At 47.5% G+C, this 25,035-nt stretch overlaps 1 protein-coding gene across 1 annotated transcript in view; it reads left to right on the top strand.

Moving 5' to 3' along the window:
- Positions 1-23,630, top strand: part of MYO1C (myosin IC) — a 49,059-nt gene extending 25,429 nt beyond the window's left edge. Inside the window, exons 2-32 of the mRNA XM_054287474.1 lie at positions 5,675-5,830; positions 6,403-6,518; positions 10,173-10,371; positions 11,558-11,638; positions 12,284-12,463; positions 12,657-12,755; positions 12,967-13,080; positions 13,553-13,624; positions 13,833-13,956; positions 14,183-14,261; positions 14,881-14,986; positions 15,292-15,372; positions 15,707-15,798; positions 16,336-16,430; positions 16,563-16,609; positions 16,845-16,925; positions 17,084-17,189; positions 17,641-17,758; positions 17,992-18,105; positions 18,267-18,343; positions 18,452-18,520; positions 18,742-18,826; positions 19,023-19,182; positions 20,152-20,235; positions 21,178-21,271; positions 21,381-21,436; positions 21,790-21,925; positions 22,416-22,486; positions 22,708-22,805; positions 22,968-23,067; positions 23,559-23,630. Of these exons, the coding sequence (XP_054143449.1) occupies positions 5,705-5,830; positions 6,403-6,518; positions 10,173-10,371; positions 11,558-11,638; positions 12,284-12,463; positions 12,657-12,755; positions 12,967-13,080; positions 13,553-13,624; positions 13,833-13,956; positions 14,183-14,261; positions 14,881-14,986; positions 15,292-15,372; positions 15,707-15,798; positions 16,336-16,430; positions 16,563-16,609; positions 16,845-16,925; positions 17,084-17,189; positions 17,641-17,758; positions 17,992-18,105; positions 18,267-18,343; positions 18,452-18,520; positions 18,742-18,826; positions 19,023-19,182; positions 20,152-20,235; positions 21,178-21,271; positions 21,381-21,436; positions 21,790-21,925; positions 22,416-22,486; positions 22,708-22,805; positions 22,968-23,067; positions 23,559-23,585 (3,087 nt within the window). The 5' untranslated portion in view covers positions 5,675-5,704 and the 3' untranslated portion in view covers positions 23,586-23,630. The remainder of the gene's footprint in view (positions 1-5,674; positions 5,831-6,402; positions 6,519-10,172; positions 10,372-11,557; positions 11,639-12,283; positions 12,464-12,656; positions 12,756-12,966; positions 13,081-13,552; positions 13,625-13,832; positions 13,957-14,182; positions 14,262-14,880; positions 14,987-15,291; positions 15,373-15,706; positions 15,799-16,335; positions 16,431-16,562; positions 16,610-16,844; positions 16,926-17,083; positions 17,190-17,640; positions 17,759-17,991; positions 18,106-18,266; positions 18,344-18,451; positions 18,521-18,741; positions 18,827-19,022; positions 19,183-20,151; positions 20,236-21,177; positions 21,272-21,380; positions 21,437-21,789; positions 21,926-22,415; positions 22,487-22,707; positions 22,806-22,967; positions 23,068-23,558) is intronic.
- Positions 23,631-25,035: the final 1,405 nt, after the last annotated feature.

Below are 25,035 nucleotides of genomic sequence, written 5' to 3'. Positions count from 1 at the left end.
TGAGTTCCCTGACTCCAGACATTCCATTGCTGGTGATGTATTTGTCTAAAAGAAGCAGGAATAAAAAATAATTCTGAGAATGGTGCTTGAGTGGCAGCTGCAGTTCAAGTTGTTCCCTCTAACTCTGCTGGTCTGGGACACCAGAGCTGTTACCTGGTTTTGTCCCAATCCACCTGACAGCTCTGCTTTTCCCAGGCTGTCTTTTGGGAAATCACTTCATTGGCCTTACATAATTAAAAGCAAATATCTTATCAATTATTATCTCAGCTCAGGTGGCTTCAGAAAGGGCAGACAAATCCACGTGGTGCTTGTAGGGGATTTTTATGGGAGGCACTGAGCTGCCTCTCAGGGAACCTTTTTTCCAACCCTGCTGTTGACTAACAGAGGGAGTTGTGTCCAAAATGAGCAGCTGATCTGCAGTGTGGCAGGAGGGAGGAGGATCCTGGGTGCACTTCAGTCTGTCAGGGATTTCTGGCAGAATCCCTCATTCTGGTCCACCTCTGCCACCTTCATTATTTCCTTCTCCATGCAGAGGGAAAGAGGAGCTTTCCCATTCTGCACCTTGGGAGTTGAGGCTGTGGGTACAACAGTTGATTTTTGTCTGCTGCTGTCTGGCCCACGTTGTGTCCAAGCCCTTTCCCAGGCTGTAGAATGAAGTAGAAATCAAAGGAATTTTTTCTCTTTCCTGCAGCTTTGGCCTGACAGTGAAGAATGTCCAACTATCCATGAGACAAATGGTTTTTAGCTGCCACCTCCCCACGAGGAGTTCCTTCTTGGTTCAGGCTTGCATTGTCTTCCAGAATCTAATCTGAATTTCCCTTCCCACTCACATTTGGTTCTGTTCTTCCGTTCCCGGCTTTGTGGCTATTTCTGGAGCCTGCAGATCAATCATCTTGCACTTGATACCAAGATAAAGGTGCCTGCCTCTTCCCAGAGGGAGCCACTTCCTGGGCTTCTTCCAGTGAGGATACAACCCAATCTGTAAAAATACATTGCCAGGAGAAAATATTGCAAGATCCATTTTTGGGTGCTGAAGCACAAATTCTGTTCATGTTGTGACTTTCCTTTCTGAAGCAGTTATGGAGTTTCCGTGCTCCATACAAGACCATTCATTTTGAGAATTCCAGGTGTTTTCTCATGGAAAGTTGCTGGTGCTGCCTGCTCCCTCAGTGTGTCTGGAATTGAGTTTTAAACCATTCCAGTGCCCCTCTGGGAAAATCAAGCCTGGGAATGAGTCTTTGCTCCATGTTGGGTGTTCCATGGCCATGGAGCAGCTGCTGGACAAAGCCAGGGGGAGTTTCTTGAGCTTCAGAGCTGCCCTCCCATTTTCCAGCACAAATTCCCCCAAAGTGCTGAGCCTGGCTGACTCTAATCCTTTTGATTTTGCTGCACTGAGCAAAAGATCCTGTTTTTCATTTCTGAGGTGTATTAGTTCTCCATGTCCTAAGCAGAGGAAAAACTTTATCATGCTTTGGCATTAAGCAGAGTTTAAAGGAAAAATATGTGTTTACACCTTCACAACCCCATGTCAGCGATTTCCCAGTTCAGTTTAGGAAACTCCTTGGTACAGTCTGGAGTGGTTTTGTACTCCCAGGAGCTTGGAGGTATTTGCTGGTCTTGTTGACTCTTGTATGAACACAAAGAAAAGCTGGAACCCCAGCCAATGTAAACCTGGCTCTGCAGGCTGCATTCAGCCACCAATTTACACCAGTGGAAAGTCTTTCCCAAAATTCAATCCCAGGGCAGAAAGAGCCCTGGAAGCTTTGCTGTGGTGGTGATTGGTCCCCACCATTCCAGAGGGACTTTTCCCTTCCTGGCCCTGAGCCACTGTTGTGCTCCAGGCTCTGGAGAAGGCATTAAAAGCAAAAAGTGGGTTAAAACAATGTGGGAACAGGTCCTGGAAATGGCCCCGTGGGGTGGCTTTGGGAATTGTGGTGGCAGAGGTCAGATTGGGCACCCTGGAGGGGAGTGACCCTCAGGACAGCACGTTCAGATGGAGAGGAGGCTCAGGCACTCCTGAGCCCACAGACACCAAGATCACATGCAGGTTGCTCAGATTTTTGCCATTCCCTGGTTGCAGCCTGTGCTGGGTGTGGCATCAGGTGTCCCCATCCTACAAAGGTCAGAATCCTCAGCCAGGCTCTCCTTTTGACTCCATAGGATCAAAATGGATGTGGTGGATATGCCCCAAATAACTGACTCCTTTCCCTGCCTCTGACACTCTCCCAGTCCCACAGGGAGGTGATTTAGCTCAAAACCTATAGAGAAAACCACCAGATTCCTTTTTCCTGCTCTTTGTTTTGCTGATTGAGTTCCCCTGCTTTAGTTTGGAGGTGTTACCCTGTCCCAGGGAGGCAGCAGAGCCTGAGGATGGATTTGATGCTGAGCTTTAAGTTAAACCCCACCTGCATCCTAGGGGGGAGTTTGCCAAGCATTTCAAGGCAGCAGGAGCTGGCCCTGCTGCTGAATCCTGGCTCCTCCCTGGCCCTGCTGTGGCTCCCCATTACCCCATCCCTGGCCATGTCATTACATGTGGGACCAGTGTGGGAAAATAACCTGGATTAAAGCAAGAAAAAAATCTGAGTTAGCTTTAATCCCTGTCAGATTTCCAGCCTGGTTTATTGCACAAGTCCTGGGCCAGTGCAAACCAAAGGGTGCAGCTGCACTGAGATCCTCCCTCAGTGTCCTCTAGCACTGAGATCTTCTGGCAACTCCCAGAAAAACTGATTTCCACGAGGAAGGGTCTGATCTGACCCTCACAGCCTGTGTTCTCCCAATTACCTGGAATATACTCCCTGCCACAGGGCTGTCACAGTGCTCCAAGCTGATCTCTGGCCTGGAGCAGAGGATCTTGTAAATATATATCAGTCAGAGGTGGTTTGGCACAGAGAAATTCATCAAGAATTTCAAAGGGAATCAGTGTTGTCCATAGACAAACTGCTTTAGTGGTTAATTAGCACCACTGCACCACATTTAATCCCCCAGACTGGGTTTTCTAGCATTAATTTACAGCCACCAGATCTGGTGTCTGCCTGCTAACAGAAAATCATTTGGTTATTTTAATTTATTAAATTTTTGGTTATTTTAATTTATTCACTGACTTACATTCAGTAGGAACATATGATCATCACTGTGATTATTTTTTCTTCAGTAGTGTCTTCCCTCCCCACTTCCTTCCTTTTGCATGACTGCTCTGTTTCCATTTTGTAAAAAGGGTTCATTTCACCTCCTTTTATGGCCCATCTGTCGATGTCAGTGGCAGTGAAAGAGTTAACACTGACATTTGAAGCTGCTGGTAGACTTGGACATATGCAATAAAGCAAAAAGCTGGCATGGAGCAGTGCCTGTTGCTCAGCTCTGGCTCAAATTTGCACTCAGCTTGGGTTTGGGAGGGTACAGGACTGAGTGAAGTTTATATTCAGGAGGCTCTGACTGCATCACATCCCCTGGGCACATTTAATTATCACCAAAAAGCCACTTGCAGCCGTTTGTTTGGCTTTTGTTTTGTCTCCAGCCGGCTGCAGATTTGAGGTGGTGATTTTGTTCTCACGGCGAGGGGCTGGAGTTGAATGAGGAGACAAAAACTGGAGGAAACTGAAAGTTCTTGGCCTTAAATGCCTGTCCCAGAGGAGGTTTGTGTGCTGCGAGGGGGATGGATTGGCTCTTCCCTCTGCTGGATGTGCACAGCTGGGATCACTTTGTGCTGGCCTCAGGGAGGGGCTGATGAAAGAGCTGCCCAAGTGACGTTTGGTGTGCAAGGCTTCAGGATTATATAAACTGGGATTAACTCTGCCAGGGGGGAAGTTTTCCTCACTCCTTGTTGAGGCAGCTGTGTTTTAGGGCTGTAGTTGTACATTTCCCCACTCGAAAAGGAGATATTTTCCTTTGGTTTTGTCTTTGTTCTCATCACCTTGGCCAAAACCAGCTCTGAGATGGCACTGCTCTGATAGAAAGATTCCAATTTCTAGGCAGAGTTTATTTATCTCTATTTTCCTTTCCTTATCTCATCACCTTCCTTCTCCATGGGTTATCCCTTTTCTCCTCACCTTGGCAAAGAGGGTAGAAGACAACAGAGCATTTTGCTGAAGCTCTGAAGGACTTGGCTTGGAAAATTTTGGCCCTTTTAGAAGGATTACTTCATGAGAGTATCTGCAGAATTCCTCCCAGGCTGTGTCTCTCCAAGCTTAGAACTCAGGCCCTCCAGACCATGAGACTAATTGGAAAAAATAAAACAGGAAATCAAATGATGTTTCTTTGAGCCATTAGAGTGGGTCTGGATTTGAGATTTCCAGAAGGAACTGATTTTCCTATCTGAAAACTGCTGGGTTCAGGCAATTGCTTCTGCCCAGGCTTACAGGGAGGAAGCCAACTAGAACTGGCAGAGATAGGCAAAACTGCATTTACTAATCATTTACCAAATCAAAAAAACATTTACTAAGAATTTGGTGAGTCAAAACAACTGCAGACTGAGAGGATTTGCACCTGGTTTGACCCAAATTGATACTTCAGTGATTTTTGCTTTTATTACTGTTTAACAAAACTTCAGGTAAATTTTCTTCCTGACCAAGGCTGGGGTTATTTTTCTCCCTGCATGTCACCTGTCCCTGTGGTTTGACCACTTTTACATCTTGAGAAGGTGCAGAAAGGAACTCTGTGAGTCAGTAAAACTCATCTTCATCACTGTGCAGGGTCTGGCACTCCCAGTTTGTGATGGGTGTCTGGGATTGCTGTCTGTGCACGAGCCTGCTTTAGGAACAGACCCCTCTGGTCTTTGTGCAGCATCCCAAAACATCACTTGGTGCTTTAGGGAATGGTTCAGGATAAAGGTGCTGCTGTGAGCAGTGGGCAAAGCAAGAAGGGCTGAAGGAAATGCATGTAGGAGAGAGGCAGAGGGTGTCACACGTGGTTTCTCCTGTCTCTGGTTTCTGTGGTGCCTCTCATCTTCTCCATCTCAGTCCCTTGAGTAGAGATTTCCCCACAGGCAGGCACTGAGTCACCCCTGGGTGCAGATTTCCCCTCCCTGCTTTACAGTGAAGTCAGGAGTCAGCAGATGAGGGCTTTCCACAGATGGTTGTGTCTCACCCACATCAGGTTGGAAATGGAACCTTTAAAGGAGGGTCAGGGGTTGGAGTCTCTTGATGCATGTCAGTGTCATGGTCTAAATTCAGCAGCGTGGGTGCAGAAATGCCCATTTCTCATTTCTTCTCAATTTTCTCAGAATTTTCCCATTGGGTGCCTTGCTAAAGCTTTTCAATTGGCCAGCAATGTGAAGCTGTTTGCTTCTGAGATGAATCATCATTAGTCATAAAAGATTCCTTACCTCGAAACAGCTTCCCGTTGTGAAATCAGAGACAGGAGAGAACACATTTCAGTCTCCCTCCTGCTAAAGGATGCCTGGGAAAGGAAATCCAAGTTTTATTCTCTTTATCAAATGTTTGTTTCTTTGGTTGATTTGAAGTTATTGGAAATCTAGCAGTAATTTTTCCCTAATGCTGGCTTGTCTCCCCTCAAAGCAATTAGAGCAGACAACTGATGATGTGTTACAATCAACAATGGGATTATTTTAATATCCCATTTTAATATGGTTATCCAAGGATAACTGTGGTTCTTGTGGACTCAGGGAAGTGCCTGCAAACCCACAGCCATCCCAATTTCCCTGTGTTTTTGGCTGCAGGGGTTGGGAGCCAACGGCATCCGGCTGAGCATGGAGAGCGCTCTGACGGCGCGGGACCGCGTCGGGGTGCAGGACTTTGTCCTGCTGGAGAACTTCACCAGCGAGGCTGCATTCATTGAGAACCTGAGGAAACGCTTCAAGGAGAACCTCATCTATGTGAGTGGCACAGGGACAGTCCCCAGGGTGGCCCTCAGTGAGCTGGAGAGTGTTTGCTGCACGGGACAGGCCCGGCTCTGCTCTGCAGTGGGGTTTGGGGGTGCTGGTGGCAGCTCACACTGGCCAGGGGGGCTTGTGCCAGGACCAGTCTTGTGCCAGGAACACCCATTTCAGGGGTATAGGGACTCACTGCAGTGCCCCTGTTGAGGTCTGGTGGCATTTGAAAATCCAACTCCCACCATATTCTTCCATCTCCCAAATTCACCCACATCCACCAACCCCAGACTTGACCTCAATCCTAAATGTATATCAGAAATAACCCAGTATTGTGCCTTGTTGGGAACCCTAAAACCATCTGAGGTGCTTTTTACCAGCAAGGATAACATGGCTGGCACAGCTGCAGCAGCATCACTTTCCCAGAGCTGAGAGTTCTCTTCCTCAGCCCCCTTGGCCTGTTTGGGAACCCTCAGCAGCATCCTCAGCACACCAGGATGGGTGTCCAGCCTCCAGAGACACCTGAGCTCTGCCTCCAGCCCTCCTGTAAGCTCCCTGCTTTCTGTTGTGTTCTCCAGACCTACATTGGCTCTGTGCTGGTGTCTGTGAATCCCTACAAGGAACTGGAAATCTACACCAAGCAGAACATGGAGCGCTACCGCGGCGTCAGCTTCTACGAAGTCTCTCCTCACCTGTGAGTGCTGCCAGGGCAGGTTTGGTCACTCCCACCCATGGGACACGTCAAAAGAGGCAAACAGGACTTTGCCCTGTCCCAGTGCAAGTCCCAGGGACAGAGAGGATCCTCTGAGGGTGTGGTGTGAGGCTCTTTCTATTCCTGTTCCTCTCTCCAAAGAGGATGAGTTGCCTTTGCAAGAGCAGTATTTGGAAAGGGAGTTGGTTCCTTCCTGGCTGCAGGAACAGAGCTGCTTACCCAGCCCTGGCAGGACAGGAGTTCATTGTTCCAGGGTTATTTGGGGTCTCTGTGTCCGGGGCTAAGTAGGGGAAAGAGTTTCTGCTGTGTGGGGGTTTCTTTCCTACCTCTGCTCTTACTGCCTGACCAATATTTATCTGGTATTTCCCTTGTTGCTAAGATACCATCAGCCTGTTGGAACAAGGAATGTATTTATTTACATGGTCTGGCTTGGTGAGCATTCCCAATTTCCCATTAAAAAAAAAAGTTTGAGGTTTAAAGTTATTTTTGAAAGCGTTTGAATTTTTTTGTCAGACTGAGAGAAAAAGATGACTGAGAGCTGAGGCCACATGGCTTCAAAAGGGTTTTTCTGCAGGACTAAAGGCCAAATTCTGAGCACCTCTTGGAGGATTTTTTATGTTGTGTTTTGTTGGGCTTTTTTTTTAAAGAGATCTTGGAAGAGTAAATGATATTATTTTTGAACAAACTATTTGGGTTGTTTCTTATTGCTGGCACATAGCCCAGGAGAGTAAACAAACCAGAATGTGCTGCAAGCACAGAGAGAGAGGGGGAGAAACACCATTACTTGGGAAAGTCTCAGCACTTGAAATTGAATTTGTTAGGACAAAAATATGATTTTTACTGTGTGAACCCAGATGGGGGAGAATTAAACCTGAAAAACCCTGCATTCAAACATGCCCAGTTCCCTTTGCCTGTGGTCAGGGAAGGGCTTCTGTGGACTTAAATGGGAATTTTGGAATTCTCTGGAAAATCCTTGGGGCTGTGGTTTTGTTTTTAAGTGTGCAGGATGACGGCAATGCTCATGGATAGCACAAAGCCCTGAGCAGATGTGCTTTAATTCCACTTAAATCACACTGTGGCTGATTATTTCTTAGGCTTTCTTTCCTTTTAACAAGTCCCTCCAGCAACTCCTAAGTGAACCCTGGAGAATTGTGATCCTGGGTACTGCTGCTCCCCCTGGGAGAACAGAATTTTTTGCAGACAGTTTTTGCTGTTCCATTGCATTATTTGATTATTTTATTGCATTATTTGATTATATATGTATTTAAAAATCCTCTGAGGAGCATCAAAATGCTCCATCTGCAGTGTGGTGCTCTGGGTTTCTCCTTTTCCAGTAACTCATCTTTTTTCCTCTTTCTCCTCTTCTAAACTGACTCTAGAAAGCCAAAACACTTCCAGATCTCCATTCCAGTGTCAGATGGTTCAGCTGGGTTTTCTGGGAAGTGCCTCACACTCAGGGGAGGAAAGTTATCCCTATGGGCTTGGAAGCCAGCACATTCCCAGAGATCTGCCACATCCTGTCCTGTTTATGGCCTGCAAATGGCACCATAAACATCTTTATTTCTGTGGTTCTGTCTGTGCCTGCCTGGAGCTCTTGGGGCCAGAGGCGTTTCTTCAAATCCAAATGAAATCTGCATTTATTCAGCTGCTTTCCAAAAGACTCCAGAGGCAGAGTGTGGATGGGGAGAGAGGGACATGATGTATTTTGTGGGGTGAGTTGTGTTGCCAAGGGAGCTCATTGGTGTTGCCTTAGCACCAAGTATTAAATAGACTGGAGAAGGCCACTGCTGTTATTTTGGTGTGATTACTTCTAATTAATAGCACAGCAGGAGAGTTAAATTTAAAAAAAAAAAAAAGGGAAAACTGAAAATAAAAACGAAATTTTAAAAAGCCAAGCTGCTCAAATGTTGTCAGGTGTGTGAAGAAGACAGGATATCTGCTTGCTCACCACATGTGAGAGCTGAACATGGTGTTGGGGGGGTTGTCCTTTTGCTGCCCCCCTGAGCAGTTGTCACCATTGTCACTCATCCCCTGCTCTCTCTGGTGCTGTGGGAGTGTGTGTGTGACTGACTGGGTGTGAGGTCTGTCTGCTCAAACACAGAAATGAAAGAAAAAACAGCAAAGGAGGAAGCAGAAGGGCAAGGCCAGAGGAAGTGCCTGGTGTTTGGGGCAGAGGGGACCTGAGGATGCTCCTGAAGCTGTGGTGGCTTCTCCAGCTCTTCCCAGCACCCAAGAGAAGCTCAGGCAGCAAAATTCTGTTGTGACCTCCTGGATGTGTCATCACTTAGAAGACAAGCAAGAAAAAAACACCAGTGGAGAACGAGGTGTTTCCTGAGTGTAAATCTTTTCTGTCCCATGGGACCAGGACAGAAAGAGAGAGATCATGATGTTGAGAGATCATTTATATTTAGAAAATCCAGTTCTTCTGCACAATTTAGTCAACTTCTACCTATTTTTGTCAGAAAGAAAAGTCAAAAGAACAGTCTCAAATAATCAGTGTGTGATGACCCTGCAGAAGCTTGGCTCGGTGGCTGAGGTGTGACCAGAGAGATCATTTACATTGGAGAGATAATTTATATTTGAGAGATCATTTGTACTTAGAAAAGCCAGATGTTCTGCACAATTTAGTTGACTTCTACCTATTTTTGTCAGGCAAAATGTCAAAAGAACAGTGTCAAAGAATCTGACAGTTTGTGTTATGACTCTGCAGAGGCCTGGCTTGTGGTTGAAGTTGTGACCAGAGAGATCATTTATATTTGGGAGATCATTTATATTTGAGAGATCATTTGTACTTAGAAAAGCCAGATGTTCTGCACAATTTAGCTGACTTTTACCTATTTTTGTCAGGAAAAAAAGTCAAAAGAACAATGTCAAAGAATCTGACAGTTTGTGTGATGCCTTGCAGAAGCCTGGCTCGGTGGTTGAGGTGTGACCAGAGAGATCATTTATATTTGAGAGATAATTTGTATTTGAGAGATCATTTGTATTTAGAAAAGCCAGTTCTGCACAATTTAGTTGACTTCTACCTATTTTTGTCAGGGAAAAAAAAGTCAGAAGAACCATCTCAGAGAATCTGACAGTTTGTGTCATGACCCTGCAGAATCTTGGTTCGGCGGCTGAGGTGTGACCAGAGAGATCATTTCTATTTCAGAGATCATTTGTATTTAGAAAAGCCAGTTGTTCTGCACAATTTAGTTGACTTTTACCTCTTTTTGTGAGGAAAAAGTTTAAAGGAACAGTCTTTAAGAATCTGACAGAGTGTGTGATGACCCTGCAGAAGCCCGGCTGGGTGGTTGAGGTGTAACCAGAGAGATCATTTACATTTGAGAGATCATTTATATTTGAGAGATCATTTGTATTTAGAAAAGCCAGTTGTTCTGCACAATTTAGTCGACTTTCACCTATTTTTGTCAGAAAGAAAAGTCAAAAGAGCAGCCTCAAAGGATCTGACAGAGTGTGTGATGACCCTGCATGGCCTGGCTGTGGCTGAGGTGTGAGCAGAGCTGTCAGCGCTGTCTTGCGCTGTCCCCAGCGTGCAGGAGCTGCGATCCCACCCAGCCCATGGCCTGGGGCTGTTCTGGGGCTGTCTCAGCCGGGGTTTCTCGGGCACTGCCCTGATCCGCTGTCCCCTCCCAGCTACGCCATCGCGGATAACTCGTACCGCTCCCTGCGCACCGAGCGGAGGGACCAGTGCATCCTCATCTCCGGAGAGAGCGGCGCCGGCAAGACCGAGGCCACCAAGAAGATCCTGCAGTACTACGCTGTCACCTGCCCCGCCAGCCAGCAGGTCGAGACCGTCAAGGACCGGCTGCTGCAGTCCAACCCCGTCCTGGAGGTACCTCCCGGCCCTGGGGGCAGCGGTGGCACAGCGGTGACACAGCGTGTCCTGGGAATGCGCATCAGCGGGGAATCCTGCTCTGATTCCCGGCCAAAGTCCTCCAGGAGCAGTTCTGGCACGGATGGGGTTTGGGGACAAAGGGGATTTGGTGTGGGAAGAGCTCTGGGACACTCTGCAAAGGGACACATCCCAGTGGGCAGCTCATACAGGCTGGGTTTGTTTTGTGGTGCTGTGGTGTCCTCTAGTGTCCAGCCCTGGCTGTGTGCAGTGCCCTGAGCTATGCCTGTGCCCTGAGATGGCCCTGTGCCCTGTATCCATGTGCTCCAAGATGTCCCTGTGCCCATGTGTCCCTGTGCCCTGTACCCCTGTGCCCTGACATGTCCCTCTGTCCCTGTATTGTGTCCCTGTGCCATGTTTCCCTGTGTCCTGTATCCCCGCGCCCTGTATCTCTGTGCCCCAAGATGTCCCTGTCCCCTGTGTCCCTGTACCCTGAGATATCCCTGTTTCCCTGTGTCCCTGTTTCCTTGTGTCCCTGTGCCCTGTGTCTCTGTATCCCTGTGGGCTGAGATGTCTCTGTGCACTGTTTCCCTGTGTCCCTGTGCCCTTTGTCCCTGTGCCCTTTATCCCTGTATTCCTGTTTCCCTGTGCCCTGGGATGTCCCTTTATCCCTGTTTCCCTTTATCCCTGTGCCCTTTATCCCTGATTCCCTGTACCCCTGTTTCCCTGTGCCCTGAGATGTCCCTGTGCCCCATGTCCCTGTGCCCTGAGATGTCCCTATATCCCTGTGTCCTTTATCCCTGTGTCCCTGTGCCCCTGTGCCCTGTCCCAGGCAAGGTGAGCCCCCAGCAGCAGCAGGCAGCCCTGCAGCCCCTGTGGCAGTGAGCTGTGACAAAAAGCTGTGGGGACAGAGGAGAGGCTGTCAGATGTGACATTTGTTGCCAGCAGTGAACTGGCATTAAAATCACCTTGCAGGAGGGTGGAAGTGTTTACAGGGATGTTCCATCTGCACTGCTTGCACAGGGTGTAAAGATCAGCCTTAGAATTCAGGGAGAAATCTGTTTCCTTCTGTGTTTCCAGGAAGGAAAATCCTGGGCTGTAAATAAATAACAGACAGCTTCACCCAAGTGTTTATAAATAGTCTGACTTGATACCATTTAATTTTCTGTGATCATTTTCATTTCAGGCCTTTGGAAATGCAAAAACCCTTCGGAATGACAACTCCAGTCGGTTTGGGAAGTACATGGATGTGCAGTTTGATTACAGGGTAACTTGGAATCTGCTTTATATGTCAGGACTCGTTACAGGAGCTCTCTGTGTTCTTATATTGTTGTGTGTGTAGTGAGTGCTTTGCATTTCCTTGCTGACAGCATAAGCAGAGCCTGTGGTAGCAAAGTTTGAGTCCAGAGGGTTTTATGGCAGTCATTCTCCTTTCATTTCTCCCTTATTTCTCTGTACAAAGAGACACTGAGATCAAACACTTTTATTTCTGAGATATTTTATTTCTAGTGCTCTGTGCCAGTGGATGCTCCCCAGGTAAATCCACATAAACCAGCTGAGAGATCTGAAGATAATTCCTGTCCTGAATAACTTTGCACAGAGTTTGTGCTCTGATCCCAACTGCCCCACAGCAGCAAGGTGGACACAGTGCAGGGGCTGAGGAGCTCAGCACTGCCATCCTTCAGGTCTCCTTTAATCCCTCCACACTCAGTTTTGGTGCTTTCCCTTTGTGGTGAATTCCTAGAAGGAATTTTAGCACTCAAATCACCACTGTGCTGAAATAGAGTGGCACAGAATGACAGATTTTTTTGTGGGCTTTTGCTTCAGATGTTGTCTTTGAACAGACAATGAAGAAGCAGAAACATTTTCCTCTGTGTTGATGAACTCTTTCCACGTGTCTGGTTTGGTTTAGGGGGCTCCTGTTGGGGGCCACATCCTGAACTACCTCCTGGAGAAATCCCGAGTTGTGCACCAGAACCACGGCGAGAGGAACTTCCACATCTTCTACCAGCTGCTGGAGGGAGGGGAGGAGGACCTGCTCAGGAGGCTGGGCCTTGAGAAGAACCCACAGCAGTATCACTATTTAGTAAAGGTGAACATGAACTATAATTCTTAAAATATTATATTACAGGGTTGGGATATCTCCAAATGACTTTGTAATTTCCTTCCCTCACTTCAGAAATAACTCTGAGGTGATTGCTCTAAAAAGAAACACAATGCACAGAGCATGGGTAATGTATCTTTGATGATTATTTAGTTATTTATATCAAGCTGTGTCTTTTTAGGGTCACTGTGCAAGAGTGAGTTCCATAAATGACAAAAATGAGTGGAAGATCATGAGGAGAGCCCTGTCTGTTATCGGCTTCAATGACACTGAGGTGGAGGTGAGGTTCAGCAGCACAGATTTTCCTACTTTTAAGGATCTTTTCTGCTTTGATTTCAGATTTCTGATTGAAATCAGTAAATCAATTCAGAGTGAATCTATTCCCTACAAAAATCCTACAAAAATACACAAAATGCTCTCCTAAATAACACAAAAACCTTGCTGAGTGTTCATTCCATCATCCTGATCTCTGCCTGTTGCTCCCATGGCAGGATTTGCTGAGCATTGTGGCCAGTGTCCTGCACCTGGGGAATGTCCAGTTTGCTGCTGATGAGCAGGGGAATGCTCAGGTCACTACAGAGAATCAGATTAAATACCTGGCCAGGGTGAGTATCACCAGCAAGGGAGATACTACAGGAAAGGTCAATTGGAGAGGATTCCTTACTTTGAGCTTAATATCATCATACAGTTTTAGACTGTGATTTAGAAGATTTCATAAATTTAATAAAAAACCTAAATAGAATGCAAATATTATCATCAAACTCATTTAAAGGATAACTTCTTTATTTACCACCTGACCCACCCTTGCCTTGAGGTTTCCACCTTGGGGCAGTGAGGTAGGAAGAGAATCTGGAAAAGAGTTTTAAAGCAAGAACCAACTCAGTGCCTTTGCTTGGTCACTTCCTTCCAGCCAATTCATTTGTTAGCTGAAATCCCTGCCAGAAAGGAGGGAAGGGAGGGATTGATGCTGCAGAGTTGTTCAGTGTGAGTGGGAAATAAAGGGGTTTTTCACTGGGCTGGGATTTTAGGGAAATGGGATGTACAACTCCATAAATTAATTGAATATCCTGCATGCAGCTGCTGGCAGTGGATGGCTCAGTTCTTCGGGATGCCCTGATCCACAAGAAGATCATAGCAAAAGGGGAGGAGGTAAGAACAGGGGATTTGGGAGACAAAGGGGATTCAGTGAATCAGCTCCATCATCACCTCTCAGGAGGTTGGCACTGCAGGGATCCCACTGGTGATGCTCCAGCCACCAGCAGGATGATTTTGAGAGGCTGTTTAGTGATGATGAGGCAGGAAAAGGGGGATCCCTTGGTTTGGGGGGTGCTGAGTGCTTTGCTCTGCTCTGTTGCAGCTGGTGAGTCCCCTGAACCTGGAGCAGGCAGCCTATGCCAGGGATGCCCTCGCCAAGGCCGTCTACGGCCGCACCTTCTCCTGGCTGGTCAGCAAGGTCAACAAATCCCTGGCTTACAAGGCAAGTGAACCCTCTGCTTGTTGAGATCCAGCCAAAAGGGACAGCAATTTCCAGATCTTTCAGCCTCAAAGCAAGTTCCATGCTTTTAGTAATTTCTAAATTAATTTTTTATTAATCTAATCCCAGTAAATGCTGGGATTTGATGATGAAGATCCAGGGGTGGATCATAGCTGTCAGCAAATACCTGCATTTGTTTTACCTACAGTTGTTTTCTGCTCTATTGCAGGAAGAGAAGTTTCCAGGCTGGAGAAGTACAACAGTTCTAGGATTGCTGGACATCTATGGGTTTGAAGTTTTCCAGCACAACAGGTTTGTTTCGATAAATTCTGAGTTACATTGTTCAGTTTATGGTGTTTTCACAAGGCTTTATTCCATTTCTTAGTAAAAGAGTTGGCATTTAAATGTCAGGACATCAGGTGAAAAACTGCTAATCACAGGGCATCTAACACTTAAGACATCCAGCTAATAATTAGCATTTACAGCTATTAACGGTGCTGGTATTTTAAATAAACTGTTGTTTTCTGGGTGTATTCATGCCTTACCTGGAGCTGTGCCTTTGGCCAGCTCTCCAGCCCAGAGGTGGCTGTTGTGGCATCTTCCCATGGTGGTGACAAACCAGGGATGGGACTGGCAGAGTCTGGAACCTCCCTGGCAGGTAGCACTGAACCAAGACTCTCAGATTTGCAGTGTTATTGGGCCTTTATTCAAGGTTTTTGTGTTCCTTCATGTTCCATCCTTTATGTCCATTTTTCCCTCCTTCTGGAACTCTTTGAGTTTCCCTAAATAATCAATTTACTCAGTGCATGCAGTCAGTAAATAAACACTTCACACAAATCTCTTTCTCTCCATTCACTGTATCCCTGCTGCTCCCACTGTTTGTATCCCCTTCTGTACAAACAGTGATTATTTTTCTGCTTTTTCTTTGCAGCTTTGAGCAGTTTTGTATTAATTATTGCAATGAAAAGCTGCAGCAGCTCTTCATAGAGCTGACCCTGAAGTCAGAGCAGGAGGAGTACGAGTCCGAGGGCATCGCGGTAAGAGCCCAAATCCCCTTCCCTCTCCTTGCAGAGATCCTGCCACCATCTCCAAACCAAGGAAATAAAGAACTTTCCTTTTTCCCTTCTTTTGGAAACCCTGGTAACTGTGTGAGACAGCTGGAAGTGAGTAATGCCATCCCAAGCTTTTAATAAAGGCAATGTTAGGAAAACAAATGTGATGAGTGAAAAGGCTTTGACAGAAAGATTGTTTAAATCAGATGTTCTCTGAAATGTTCTGAAATTTACATTTCTTTTCCAGTCTAGAGTTGTTTTCACCTAAGTGTGATTTCTTGTCTTTGCAGTGGGAACCAGTTCAGTATTTCAATAACAAAATAATTTGTGATTTGGTGGAAGAGAAATTCAAAGGCATCATTTCTATTTTGGTGAGTTGAAAACATCTTTTTGAATGAAAAATTTTGAACAGTGTAGTGGAAAACAAGGGGAAAAAATCAGTTTATGTTGGAAGTGTTTGAGTAGGTGGGAAGAGCAATAATACACTGAATATTGACACCATTAAAAGTCATTGCATCTCCTCCATGTGCTCTGGGGAAAGCAGCTCCCTATCCAGGCAGTCTGGAAGGAGGGAAATATTTTGCTTTTCAGCTCAAGAATTCTTCATTGATTGAGCTAAAAGTTGTTTATCTGTGGAAAGGCCAGACTAGAGGAGAGCTTCAGGGAGGCAGAGCCCAGAAATGCCTGGAATTTGTGTGTTTGTAGGATGAGGAGTGTCTGAGACCTGGGGATGCCACAGACACGACATTCTTGGAGAAACTGGAGGAGACTGTGAAGAACCACCCTCATTTTCTCACGTGAGTGTTCCCTCAGCTGAGAGATCCCAGTGTGTGAATAACATCCTCACCATGCTGGGTCCCACATAAAAGATGATAATTCTCTTTTACAGAGAGATTTGATTGATATATAAGATAATACAAAATAGGTTGTCAACACAAAATGCCTGACTGAGGTTCAGAATGCAATAGGAGCAACAAAACTCTTGTTACTGACTCACCTCTCACCCTGCAGAATGTTTACTGCAGTTTTGGAGCTCCAAATGTCTGTTTATTCTAAATGTTCTGCTTTTGTTCTGAATGCTCAGTTTAGGATGTGCACACAGAACCACTCTGCAGGGAACACTGAAATTCCCCTTTTAATTCAACATAAATACATTTAATGTCACTCCTATGACGTGTTGGTTGATAACTTCATTTACCTGAAAATCCCCGAGTCCAATTTGCATTCCTTGCTCCCTGCTGCACAGTCCTGCTCTAGGACTGAATGTCCTGGTGCTTTTTGAAGTGAATCCTGCAGGATTTTGTTTCTCCTGATAGTTTTTTCTCCCTCCCCAGGCACAAACTCGCTGACCAGAAGACGCGCAAGTCGCTGGGGCGGGAGGAGTTCCGGCTCTCGCACTATGCTGGGGATGTCACCTACAGTGTTGCAGGTAACAGAAAAACCAAAAATCTAGGCCTTAAATACATCCCCACATCATTTATCAAACCAGATTAATTTCAAATCTCAAATCCCTGCCTTGAAGTCCCAGTGGAACAGCCTGAGTGGTTTGTTTTTCTTGCAGGTTTTCTAGATAAAAACAACGACCTTCTCTTCAGGAACCTGAAGGAGGTGAGTGTGCAGGGAGGAGGTTCCAGGACAGAATGAGGAGTTGGGTTTCAAATGAGGTGGCGCCTGAGGGAAAGGATTCTTCCAGGCTCCACCTGGAGGCTGTGTGTCCACAGGGCTGCACTCTGAAAAGGCAGATTGAGATCCCAGTGCTCATTTTGTTATTGTAAATAGTTTTGTCCTCCTGTTTCCCTGGTAGTTCTCTGTACTTCATCTCTGAAAACATCTCTCTCTGCAGACCATGTGCAACTCAGAGAACCCCATCATAAACCAGTGCTTTGATAGGACAGAGCTGACAGACAAAAAGAGACCTGAAACGGTGAGAACTCGAGGGCTGGAGGGGGCTGTGGCTGTTCCCTCTTTTTGAAACATGAACTCTGACATGATCTGAATGCAAACCCCTAACATTGTGTTCTGCTGGTTTGTAGCCAGCTCCAAGTCATCCCTTCATGTGCAGTTTTCTTTTTTTTCTTCTAGGCAGCAACTCAGTTCAAGAACAGCCTCTCCAAACTCATGGAAATCCTGATGTCCAAAGAACCCTCCTACATTCGCTGCATGAAACCCAACGATGCCAAACAGGCTGGTATGGCCCTGGGACAGAGGCAGAGCTGCAGCCCAGCCAGGGAGGCACAGAAAGGAGCCAAAGGAAGATTTTGGGGTGGGCCTGAGCTTCTGTAGGGAGGGGGTGGCAGTGCCAGCAGCCAGGAATCACAGTGGGGACACTGCTCTTGGATGGGGGAAGGTGGTGGTTATAGTAAAGAATTATTGACCTATGTAAATTCTTTATAATGACCCTATTCTCCCTCAGTTTTGGTTCCTCTATGCATAAAACATCCCAAAGGAAAACTTCATTTTGGAGCTAAATATAAATAATTAAAAAGGGATGGGAGGGGGGAAGGCAGGAGACACAAAACTGTGTGGGACTTGTGCTGTGAGGATTATTTGGAGACTAAAGATAATCCTGTGAGATACAACCAGAGCTGACCATTCCCCTAGGCACTGATGGTGTTTGTCCCTTTCCATGCCCTGCCCAGAGAGGTTTGATGAAGTCCTGATCCGGCACCAGGTGAAGTATCTGGGGCTGATGGAGAACCTCCGCGTGCGCAGGGCCGGCTTCGCCTACCGCAGGAAATACGAGGTGTTCCTGCAGAGGTGAGTGAGGCTGCTGGGGAATTCTGTCCTCTCCTCTCCCTCTCCATGAGCTTCATTCCATTGATGTTGAGGCTGGGAGCTGTTTTGAACAGCACAGGGGCAGCTTCACCACCTAGAGGGGCAGGAAACTTGAGCTCTCTCTCCCTTTCCAGGACCCCTCTCACTTCCCTTGCCCCCTCTCCCTCCTTGGATTGCACTTCTCTCCCTAAGATCTCCTCTCCTGCCAATTCCAGGTACAAATCCCTGTGTCCAGAGACGTGGCCCACGTGGGATGGGCGGCCCCACGATGGGGTGGCTGTGCTGGTCAAGCACCTTGGCTACAAACCAGAAGAATACAAAATGGGACGGTCAGTTCTGTGTTCTGTTTGAGGTTATGAATCATTGCATGTCCTTGCTGTCCCTTTGAAATGAAGCTTCTCTAGATAATGGGGAAGGGAAAGATTACAGAGCCCAAAGGGGATGCCAAAAGCAACTTGCTCCAAATGTAATTCTGCATTTCTATTTCCAGAACAAAGATTTTTATCCGCTTTCCCAAGACCTTGTTTGCCACAGAAGATGCTCTGGAAGTGAGGAAACAGAGTCTGGGTGAGGCACTCACACTTGCAGTAGATTTCTATTTTAAAAAGCTGCATTTTTTTCTGCCCAAATGTGCTTGGTCATAGTTGCAAATTGCTGCTTTTCTTGCAATTCCAGCCACAAAAATGCAGGCGACGTGGAGAGGATTCTACTGCCGGAAGAAATTCCTGACCATGAAACGCTCAGGTATGAGACAGAGGAGGGAGAGATGTTCCCCCAGCAGCTCCCACAGCAATTCCCACCCTTTTCTTGACATTTATCCCATGTATCATATTATTAAAAATTCATATTCTTGCCCCCATGCCCTACTGAAAGCTGGTTATTTCCAGAGTGGGTTCTCCTGAACATTTTTGGTGCCAGTTTTGTGAAGGAGCTCCCTTAATGCAAAATCTTTGTGTTATTTTTAGCCATCACCATCCAGTCCTGGTGGAGGGGAACCCTGGGACGCCGAAAAGCTGCCAAGAGGAAATGGGCAGTGGAGACAATCAGGAGGTGTGTGAAGAGCAGCCCAAGCCCTCAAACATCACACTCCTTAACAATAAGATGCTAAAAATAAACTTTCTTGTCACTGCAGAGTTTTTTTTAAATAAATTACAACTATTAAATAAAGCCTAGGAAACAGAACCTTTAAATACCACTAATTTGGATGAGTTTTTAAATTTCCTAACAATATTTTCCACTCCCACAGGTTCATTAAAGGCTTCATCTACCGGAACCACCCGCGGTGCCCAGAGAACGAGTATTTCCTGGATTACATCCGATTCTCCTTCCTCATGAACCTCAAGAGGAACTTACCAAAAAATGTCTTGGACAAATCGTGGCCAACTCCTCCCCCATCACTCTGTGAGGTGGGAATGAGCTTTGGGATGTGGGAGGGGAATCCAGGCCTAGAGGATTGCAGCACCATTTCCTCCTGGGCTTCTCATCCATTTCTGTACTTCAATTTTTCTCTAAACAAATTCAGTTCCCTCTGTTGCTGTTATTATTCTGCATCTGCCTGAATTGGTTTATCTGCTCAAAACAAATATTGCAGAAATCCCAGTTACCTTATCCAAAGAATAGTTTGGATTGAAGGTACAGCTGGAAGGAAGGAAGGGCAGCAGGGCAGAGAGGAGGGACTCTGGTGTTGATTCCCCATTCTAAAGCAGCTGGAGAAGTCCCAGGGCAAACCCTCATAGAGAAAGGCAAAAAAATCAACTACTTACTATTTAGTTCTTGGTCAGGAAACAGCTTTTTTAAGCCAGCAGTGAATTTTCTGTAGTTGCTGCTGCTCTTTTGGGTCTGTCAGTGGTTCTGGGCTGTTGGATGTGTCCTGGTGGGTTTGTGCCTGGCTCTGGCCTGTTGGGTTTTTGTCCCTGTTGGGTTTGCCCCTCTCAGATTTCACCCTCTTGAGTTTGTCCCTGTGGGTTTGTGAGTGGTTCTGAGCTGTTGGATGTGTCTCTGTTGGATTGTCCCTGGTTTTGGGCTGTTGGGTGTTTGTCCCTGTGGTTTGTCAGTGGCTTTGGGCTGTTGGATGTGTCCCTGTGGGTTTGTGCCTGACTCTGGGCTGTTTGGTTTCTATCCCTATGGGTTTGTCCCTGGTTCTGGGCTGCTGGGTTTCTCTCCCTGTGGGTTTGTCAGTGGCTTTGGGCTGTTGGGTGTTTGTCCCTGTGGGTTTGTCAGTGGCTTTGGGCTGTTGGGTGTTTGTCCCTGTGGGTTTGTCAGTGGCCCTGGGCTGTTGGGTGTTTGTCCCTGTGGTTTGTCAGTGGCCCTGGGCTGTTTGGTTTCTGTCCCTGTGGGTTTGTCCCCAGCTCTGACCCAGTCCCTGTCCCCCACAGGCGTCGCAGCTCCTGCGCAGGCTCTGCATGCAGAACATGGTCTGGACCTACTGCAAGAGGATCAGCCCCGAGTGGAAGCAGCAGGTACAGGAACCTCTGCAGGGCTCCCTGACTCTGCCAAGGGCAGAACCCAAGGGAATGGAGGAGGGGAGCAGTGGCAGGGGAGGGCTGGGAATTTCTGCTTTCTGGGTGCCACAGGAGCAGTGTCACCGATCTGGGTTTAGGTCAGACACACAACACTAAAAGCCTGGAATGTGCACAGAAGAGACCCCATTCTGTACATATTTCAATAGGTACTATTTAAACAGACTCTGGAGCCAAGCCCCCAGATAATTTCTCTATTGAAAAGCCTTGCTACTCTGCCCATGGAAGCTAAAAATATAAGAAGCTGCATTATTCTGCCTGTACCATGTAAAGTAGAGAGTAAGAATCCTGCAGACACAAACCCAGTCATTTTCCAAACAGAGAAGTTACAGGAACCATTTCAGCTGCCCTGTTGTAGCTAAAAAGAATAAAAATGATACTGAGATTTGATTCATCTCATGGAAAGGTAGGGGGAGGGAAAAAAAAGCTCAGTAAAGAGACAGAATAGGAGATGTTGGCTGTAACTGCCATGAAGGTTTTCCACTGCTCCCTCTCTCACCTGCAGTGCATGGACACCTGGAATGAGGCTGAGCCTGTGATTAGGGACATGGGATTAACTCAGCTCAGCAGCTGCTTTTCCCCAGCAGACCAGACTCACTGATAAGGAGCCTCTTCTATCCCCATTTTCCCTGTAACTCACCCCAGGTGCCTTGTCCTGTGTCAGGGGGGATTTCCCACTTTCCCAGCCCCTGGTTTGCTCCTGGAGCAAAGGAGCCCAGGGCTCAGTCACTGACAGGGGCTGCAGTGGAAGCTTAGGGTGACTCCTCATCCAATTATGACTGCTAATAAAACCACAAAGGGAACATCTCTTCTAACACAGACGTATCTTTTTAATGAGGAGAATTTTTCTACTAAATAAGAACACTTCTTTTGTCCTTGCAGTTGGAACAAAAAGTAATTGCCAGTGAGATATTCAAGGGTAAAAAAGACAATTATCCTCAGAGTGTTCCCAGGCTCTTCATCAACACTCGACTGGGTGAGTGGGGGTTGCCAAGTGTAACAGGAGGAGGGAAGGGGGGGATTAATGAACCCTTTTCTTGCTGGAAATTCCTTTCTGACCCCCCACCTCTTTGGTTTTAATACAGGTAGAGAAGAAATAAATGCTAAAGTCCTTCAAGCATTAGAAAATGAAGCACTTAAGGTGAGAGATGTCAAACTTTTGTCAAGCTCCCAGTTATTCAGCAGAAGGGCAAATTCAATTTCTGGAGAAAGTACAGCAAGAATTTTACATTATATTAAGCCTGTAATACTTTTGAGGGCAGTCTGGGAAGAATTGATGGATTAGAACTGGAGGGGAAGGGGGAAAAGCCCCTTGGGTGTCCCAGTCCCCAGGCAGGGCAGGCACCACCAGGGTGTGCCCAGAGCTGCTCTGGGGCAGGGAGGAAGTTCTGGCACAGAGAATTTCTGCATTCCTGGTTTGCCAAGGCCTGGTTGGTGCCTGCTGGGGGCTGGCAGTGCCCAGGGGGGCCCTGGCCCTGCTCACTCGTGTTTCAGTATGCAGTGCCCGTGGTCAAGTACGACAGGAAGGGCTACAAGGCGAGGGCACGGCAGCTGCTGCTCACCCACAGCTCGGCCATCGTGGTGGAGGAGTCCAAGATCAAGCAGCGCATCGACTACTCCAACCTGACAGGTGGGGATGGCACAGGCTGGGCTGGGCACCCCCTGACCCTCAGCTGCACTTTGATATCCACCACTACACGCTCCAGTTTGTCTTTGTCCTGGACAAGAATGGGCTGAGCTGATCCTGGCCAGCATTTTAGTATCTTGGAATTGCGTTTTTCTAAAATGAAGCTCCATGAATGTCACCAAAATGACTCAAATTAGTCCCCTTTCAGGCCTGCCCCTGAGTGATTTCCCAGTTGCAGGGTCTGCCCATGGGGGAGCTGCACCATTCCTGCACAGCAGCTCCCTGAGCCACTGCTGCAGCTTTTGGCCCTTGGAACATCTGACTGGGGGGGAAAACTGCTGCCCCTGCTCAGTGTGAGCCTGCCTGGCCCCTCAGCCCCCTGCAGCCTCCCAGTGGGCTGGGTGGAACAGTTGCTGCACTCCTGGAGAGGCTGGGAGCCCTCCCCAGCTCCTGGCAGTGCAGTGACAGCAGTGACACTCCCATCTCTCCCCAGGCATCTCTGTGAGCAGCCTGAGCGACAACTTGTTTGTGCTGCACGTGCACTGTGAGGACAACAAGCAGAAGGTACTGGGGGCTCATCCCTCCCTCCTCCAGGGAGCACATCCAGCTGGGAGGAGGGGGTGACAAGGTGACAGGGGTGTGACTTTGTGCCACCACTTTCACTGCTGGGGCTCAGCAGTGTTTGCCTCCTCTGGTGCTGTCCCTGTCCCCTGTCCCTTGCAGCAGTTTAGTTTTGGTGCAGTGACACCAAAGCCATGATCCTAAAGCATGGATTCTCCTCCCAGGGTGATGTTGTCCTGCAGAGTGACCACGTGATTGAGACACTGACAAAAACAGCAATTCTGGCCAACAAAATCAACAATGTCAACATCAACCAGGGCAGGTGAGTGACACCAGGGCCCTGCTTCCTCCTGTACCCACCCAAATGTACCCAACCCACCCCAGCCAAGGCTCCAGAGCACATCTGCTGCAGCTCTGTCAACACCCAGCTCCTGGAAAGCCCCACACGCTCACCAGGGCTGTTCTCACCCTCTGCTCCTCACAGCATAAAGTTCACAGTGGGACAAGGCAAAGAAGGGATCATCGACTTCATCTCGGGCTCAGAGCTGCTCATAGCCAAAGCCAAGAACGGGCATCTAACAGTGGTGAGTGTGGGCTGGGGATCACTTACCCTGGGACACCCAGCACTGTGGCCTGGGACACAGCCAGGGGATGTTCCTGCCCTGCTATCCCAGCCTTTCCCCTACTTGGAGCTGGGCACAGGGCTCCTGCTGCCCTCAGGGGCTGCCAAACTCACACTCAGCAAGGAACTGTCCTCACTTTTTATTTCTACCCCCTAAGATTCACTTACTTCATAGCAAATCAAATTTTAGATACATTTAAAAACTCAAAATCCTCTCCCCTTCTCAGCATGTTTTTGGTGATCCTGGCAGCCAGATCAGCCCCACAGCTGATTTATGCACTGTCAGACCCCAGCTTATTCAGAAACAAATCCAGCACAAATCCAGCCCTTCCAGCAGAGCTGAGAGCTCCCATTAGGACCAGAGGCTGCCCCTTACAGTAGCCTCAGCATGTTCAGGAATTAAAGCTTTTGCAGCATTCTGAAGACACTTCCAAACCTGTCCTTCTCCTGCAGGTGGCTCCTCGGCTGAATTCCCGATGATGAACAATTCCCTGCCCCAGGACCTTTCCTCCCCTCCTTGCTTTGCTCTTTCTGTTACTACCAAAGACCTGCACTTTCAGAACAACCACAAAATACATCCTTGCTCTCTCCTCTTACTCTCAAAGTCCCAGACAAAGGCCTTCTCCTCTCCTCCTTCCCTGCCTGAAGGTGGGTCCAGCACAGCATCCCTGCAACCACAGCTCGGGACCTTCAGCTGGGCTTGGAGGAGAAGTTTAAGCCCTGATGGAAATGACCAAAATTTGTGCTTGTCATCACCAAAAAAAGCACAATCAGAAAACAAGTAACTCTGCTGCTTTCTCAGCCAAATCACTGAAATGCCAAACTTTGTATTCAGAATGTTTGATGAAGAATTTTGCTCGGAGATGTTTTAATGCTTTGTGTTACAAATATAGTGAAGCCATATTGTGTAAATGAGTAAAACCTGTAAATACTTTATAGCCAAGCACGAGATGCACTACGAGAGATGGAGTTGATGTGGAAATTTTATGTTTTAGATTTGGAATTTTTGTTGGTTTTAGTTTATGGTTACAAGGTATAACCTTAAAAACCCATGATGTAACTTCACTGATCAGGAGCCAGAGACTTTTATCTTTTTTTGAAGTCAGCTGTCCCATTTCTTGCTCTCTATTTTTATACCATAGGAATTTTTCATATCCACACAAACACAATGTAATACAAACTGCAGAGGTTACACTGCTCTGGGCTGGCCATGGGATGAACATGAGCTTCCCCCACTTCCTTTCTTTCCCTGTCTGGGAGGCCCCACTGCCCCTTCCCTCACAGCTCCACGGGCTCAGAGCACCTTCAGGAAAAATGGCTTTTCCTCTTGCTCCAGAACTGGAACTCTGGTTCCCACAGTATTTATAGCAGTGCCTCAGTGCTGCCTTACCAGGGATGAGGCACTGCTGCTGTCCCACAGCTCCAGGGACACAGGGGTAGGTGCTGGCTGCAGCTCAGGCTCCTCCTCAGCACCTTCCTTCAATGCAAACAGCTGCAGGGTGCAGGGCTGCATGGGGAATTGCTGCTGCACCCATGGCACAGCCCCACAGCCCAGCCCCACCTGCCTTAGACACCCTTCCCTCCGTGCTGCTGCAGCCACAGCCAGCCCCGAGTGCCTCCCACCCACTGCTGCCTCTCACAGCCTCAGCTCCCTCTCCTGCTCTGGTTCCTGATGCCATTGTCCAGCCCTGCTCCTGGCTGGAATGTGGACACACTGCAGCCATCCAGCTGTGCTCAGTGTGTTGGTGTATAACCTCTGCCAGACTACGCTGAATAAATTTTTACAAAAAACCAACTCTCCTTGTCTTTGGTGCTCTTTCCTTACATGGTTTGGGGGAAGCTGACCCCAGCTCTGTGTCCTTTCCAAGGAGCAGGTTATCCCAGCAGAGCAGATAACCTGAGTCCCTTCTCTCCCTCTAAGGAACTGAAC

Source organism: Melozone crissalis, unplaced genomic scaffold (assembly GCF_028551555.1).
Source record: "Melozone crissalis strain CALT ecotype California unplaced genomic scaffold, PUWL_Pcris_2 ptg000057l_1, whole genome shotgun sequence".
In the NCBI taxonomy this organism is placed as follows: domain Eukaryota; kingdom Metazoa; phylum Chordata; class Aves; order Passeriformes; family Passerellidae; genus Melozone; species Melozone crissalis.
This window is presented reverse-complemented; position numbering and strand designations above follow the sequence as displayed.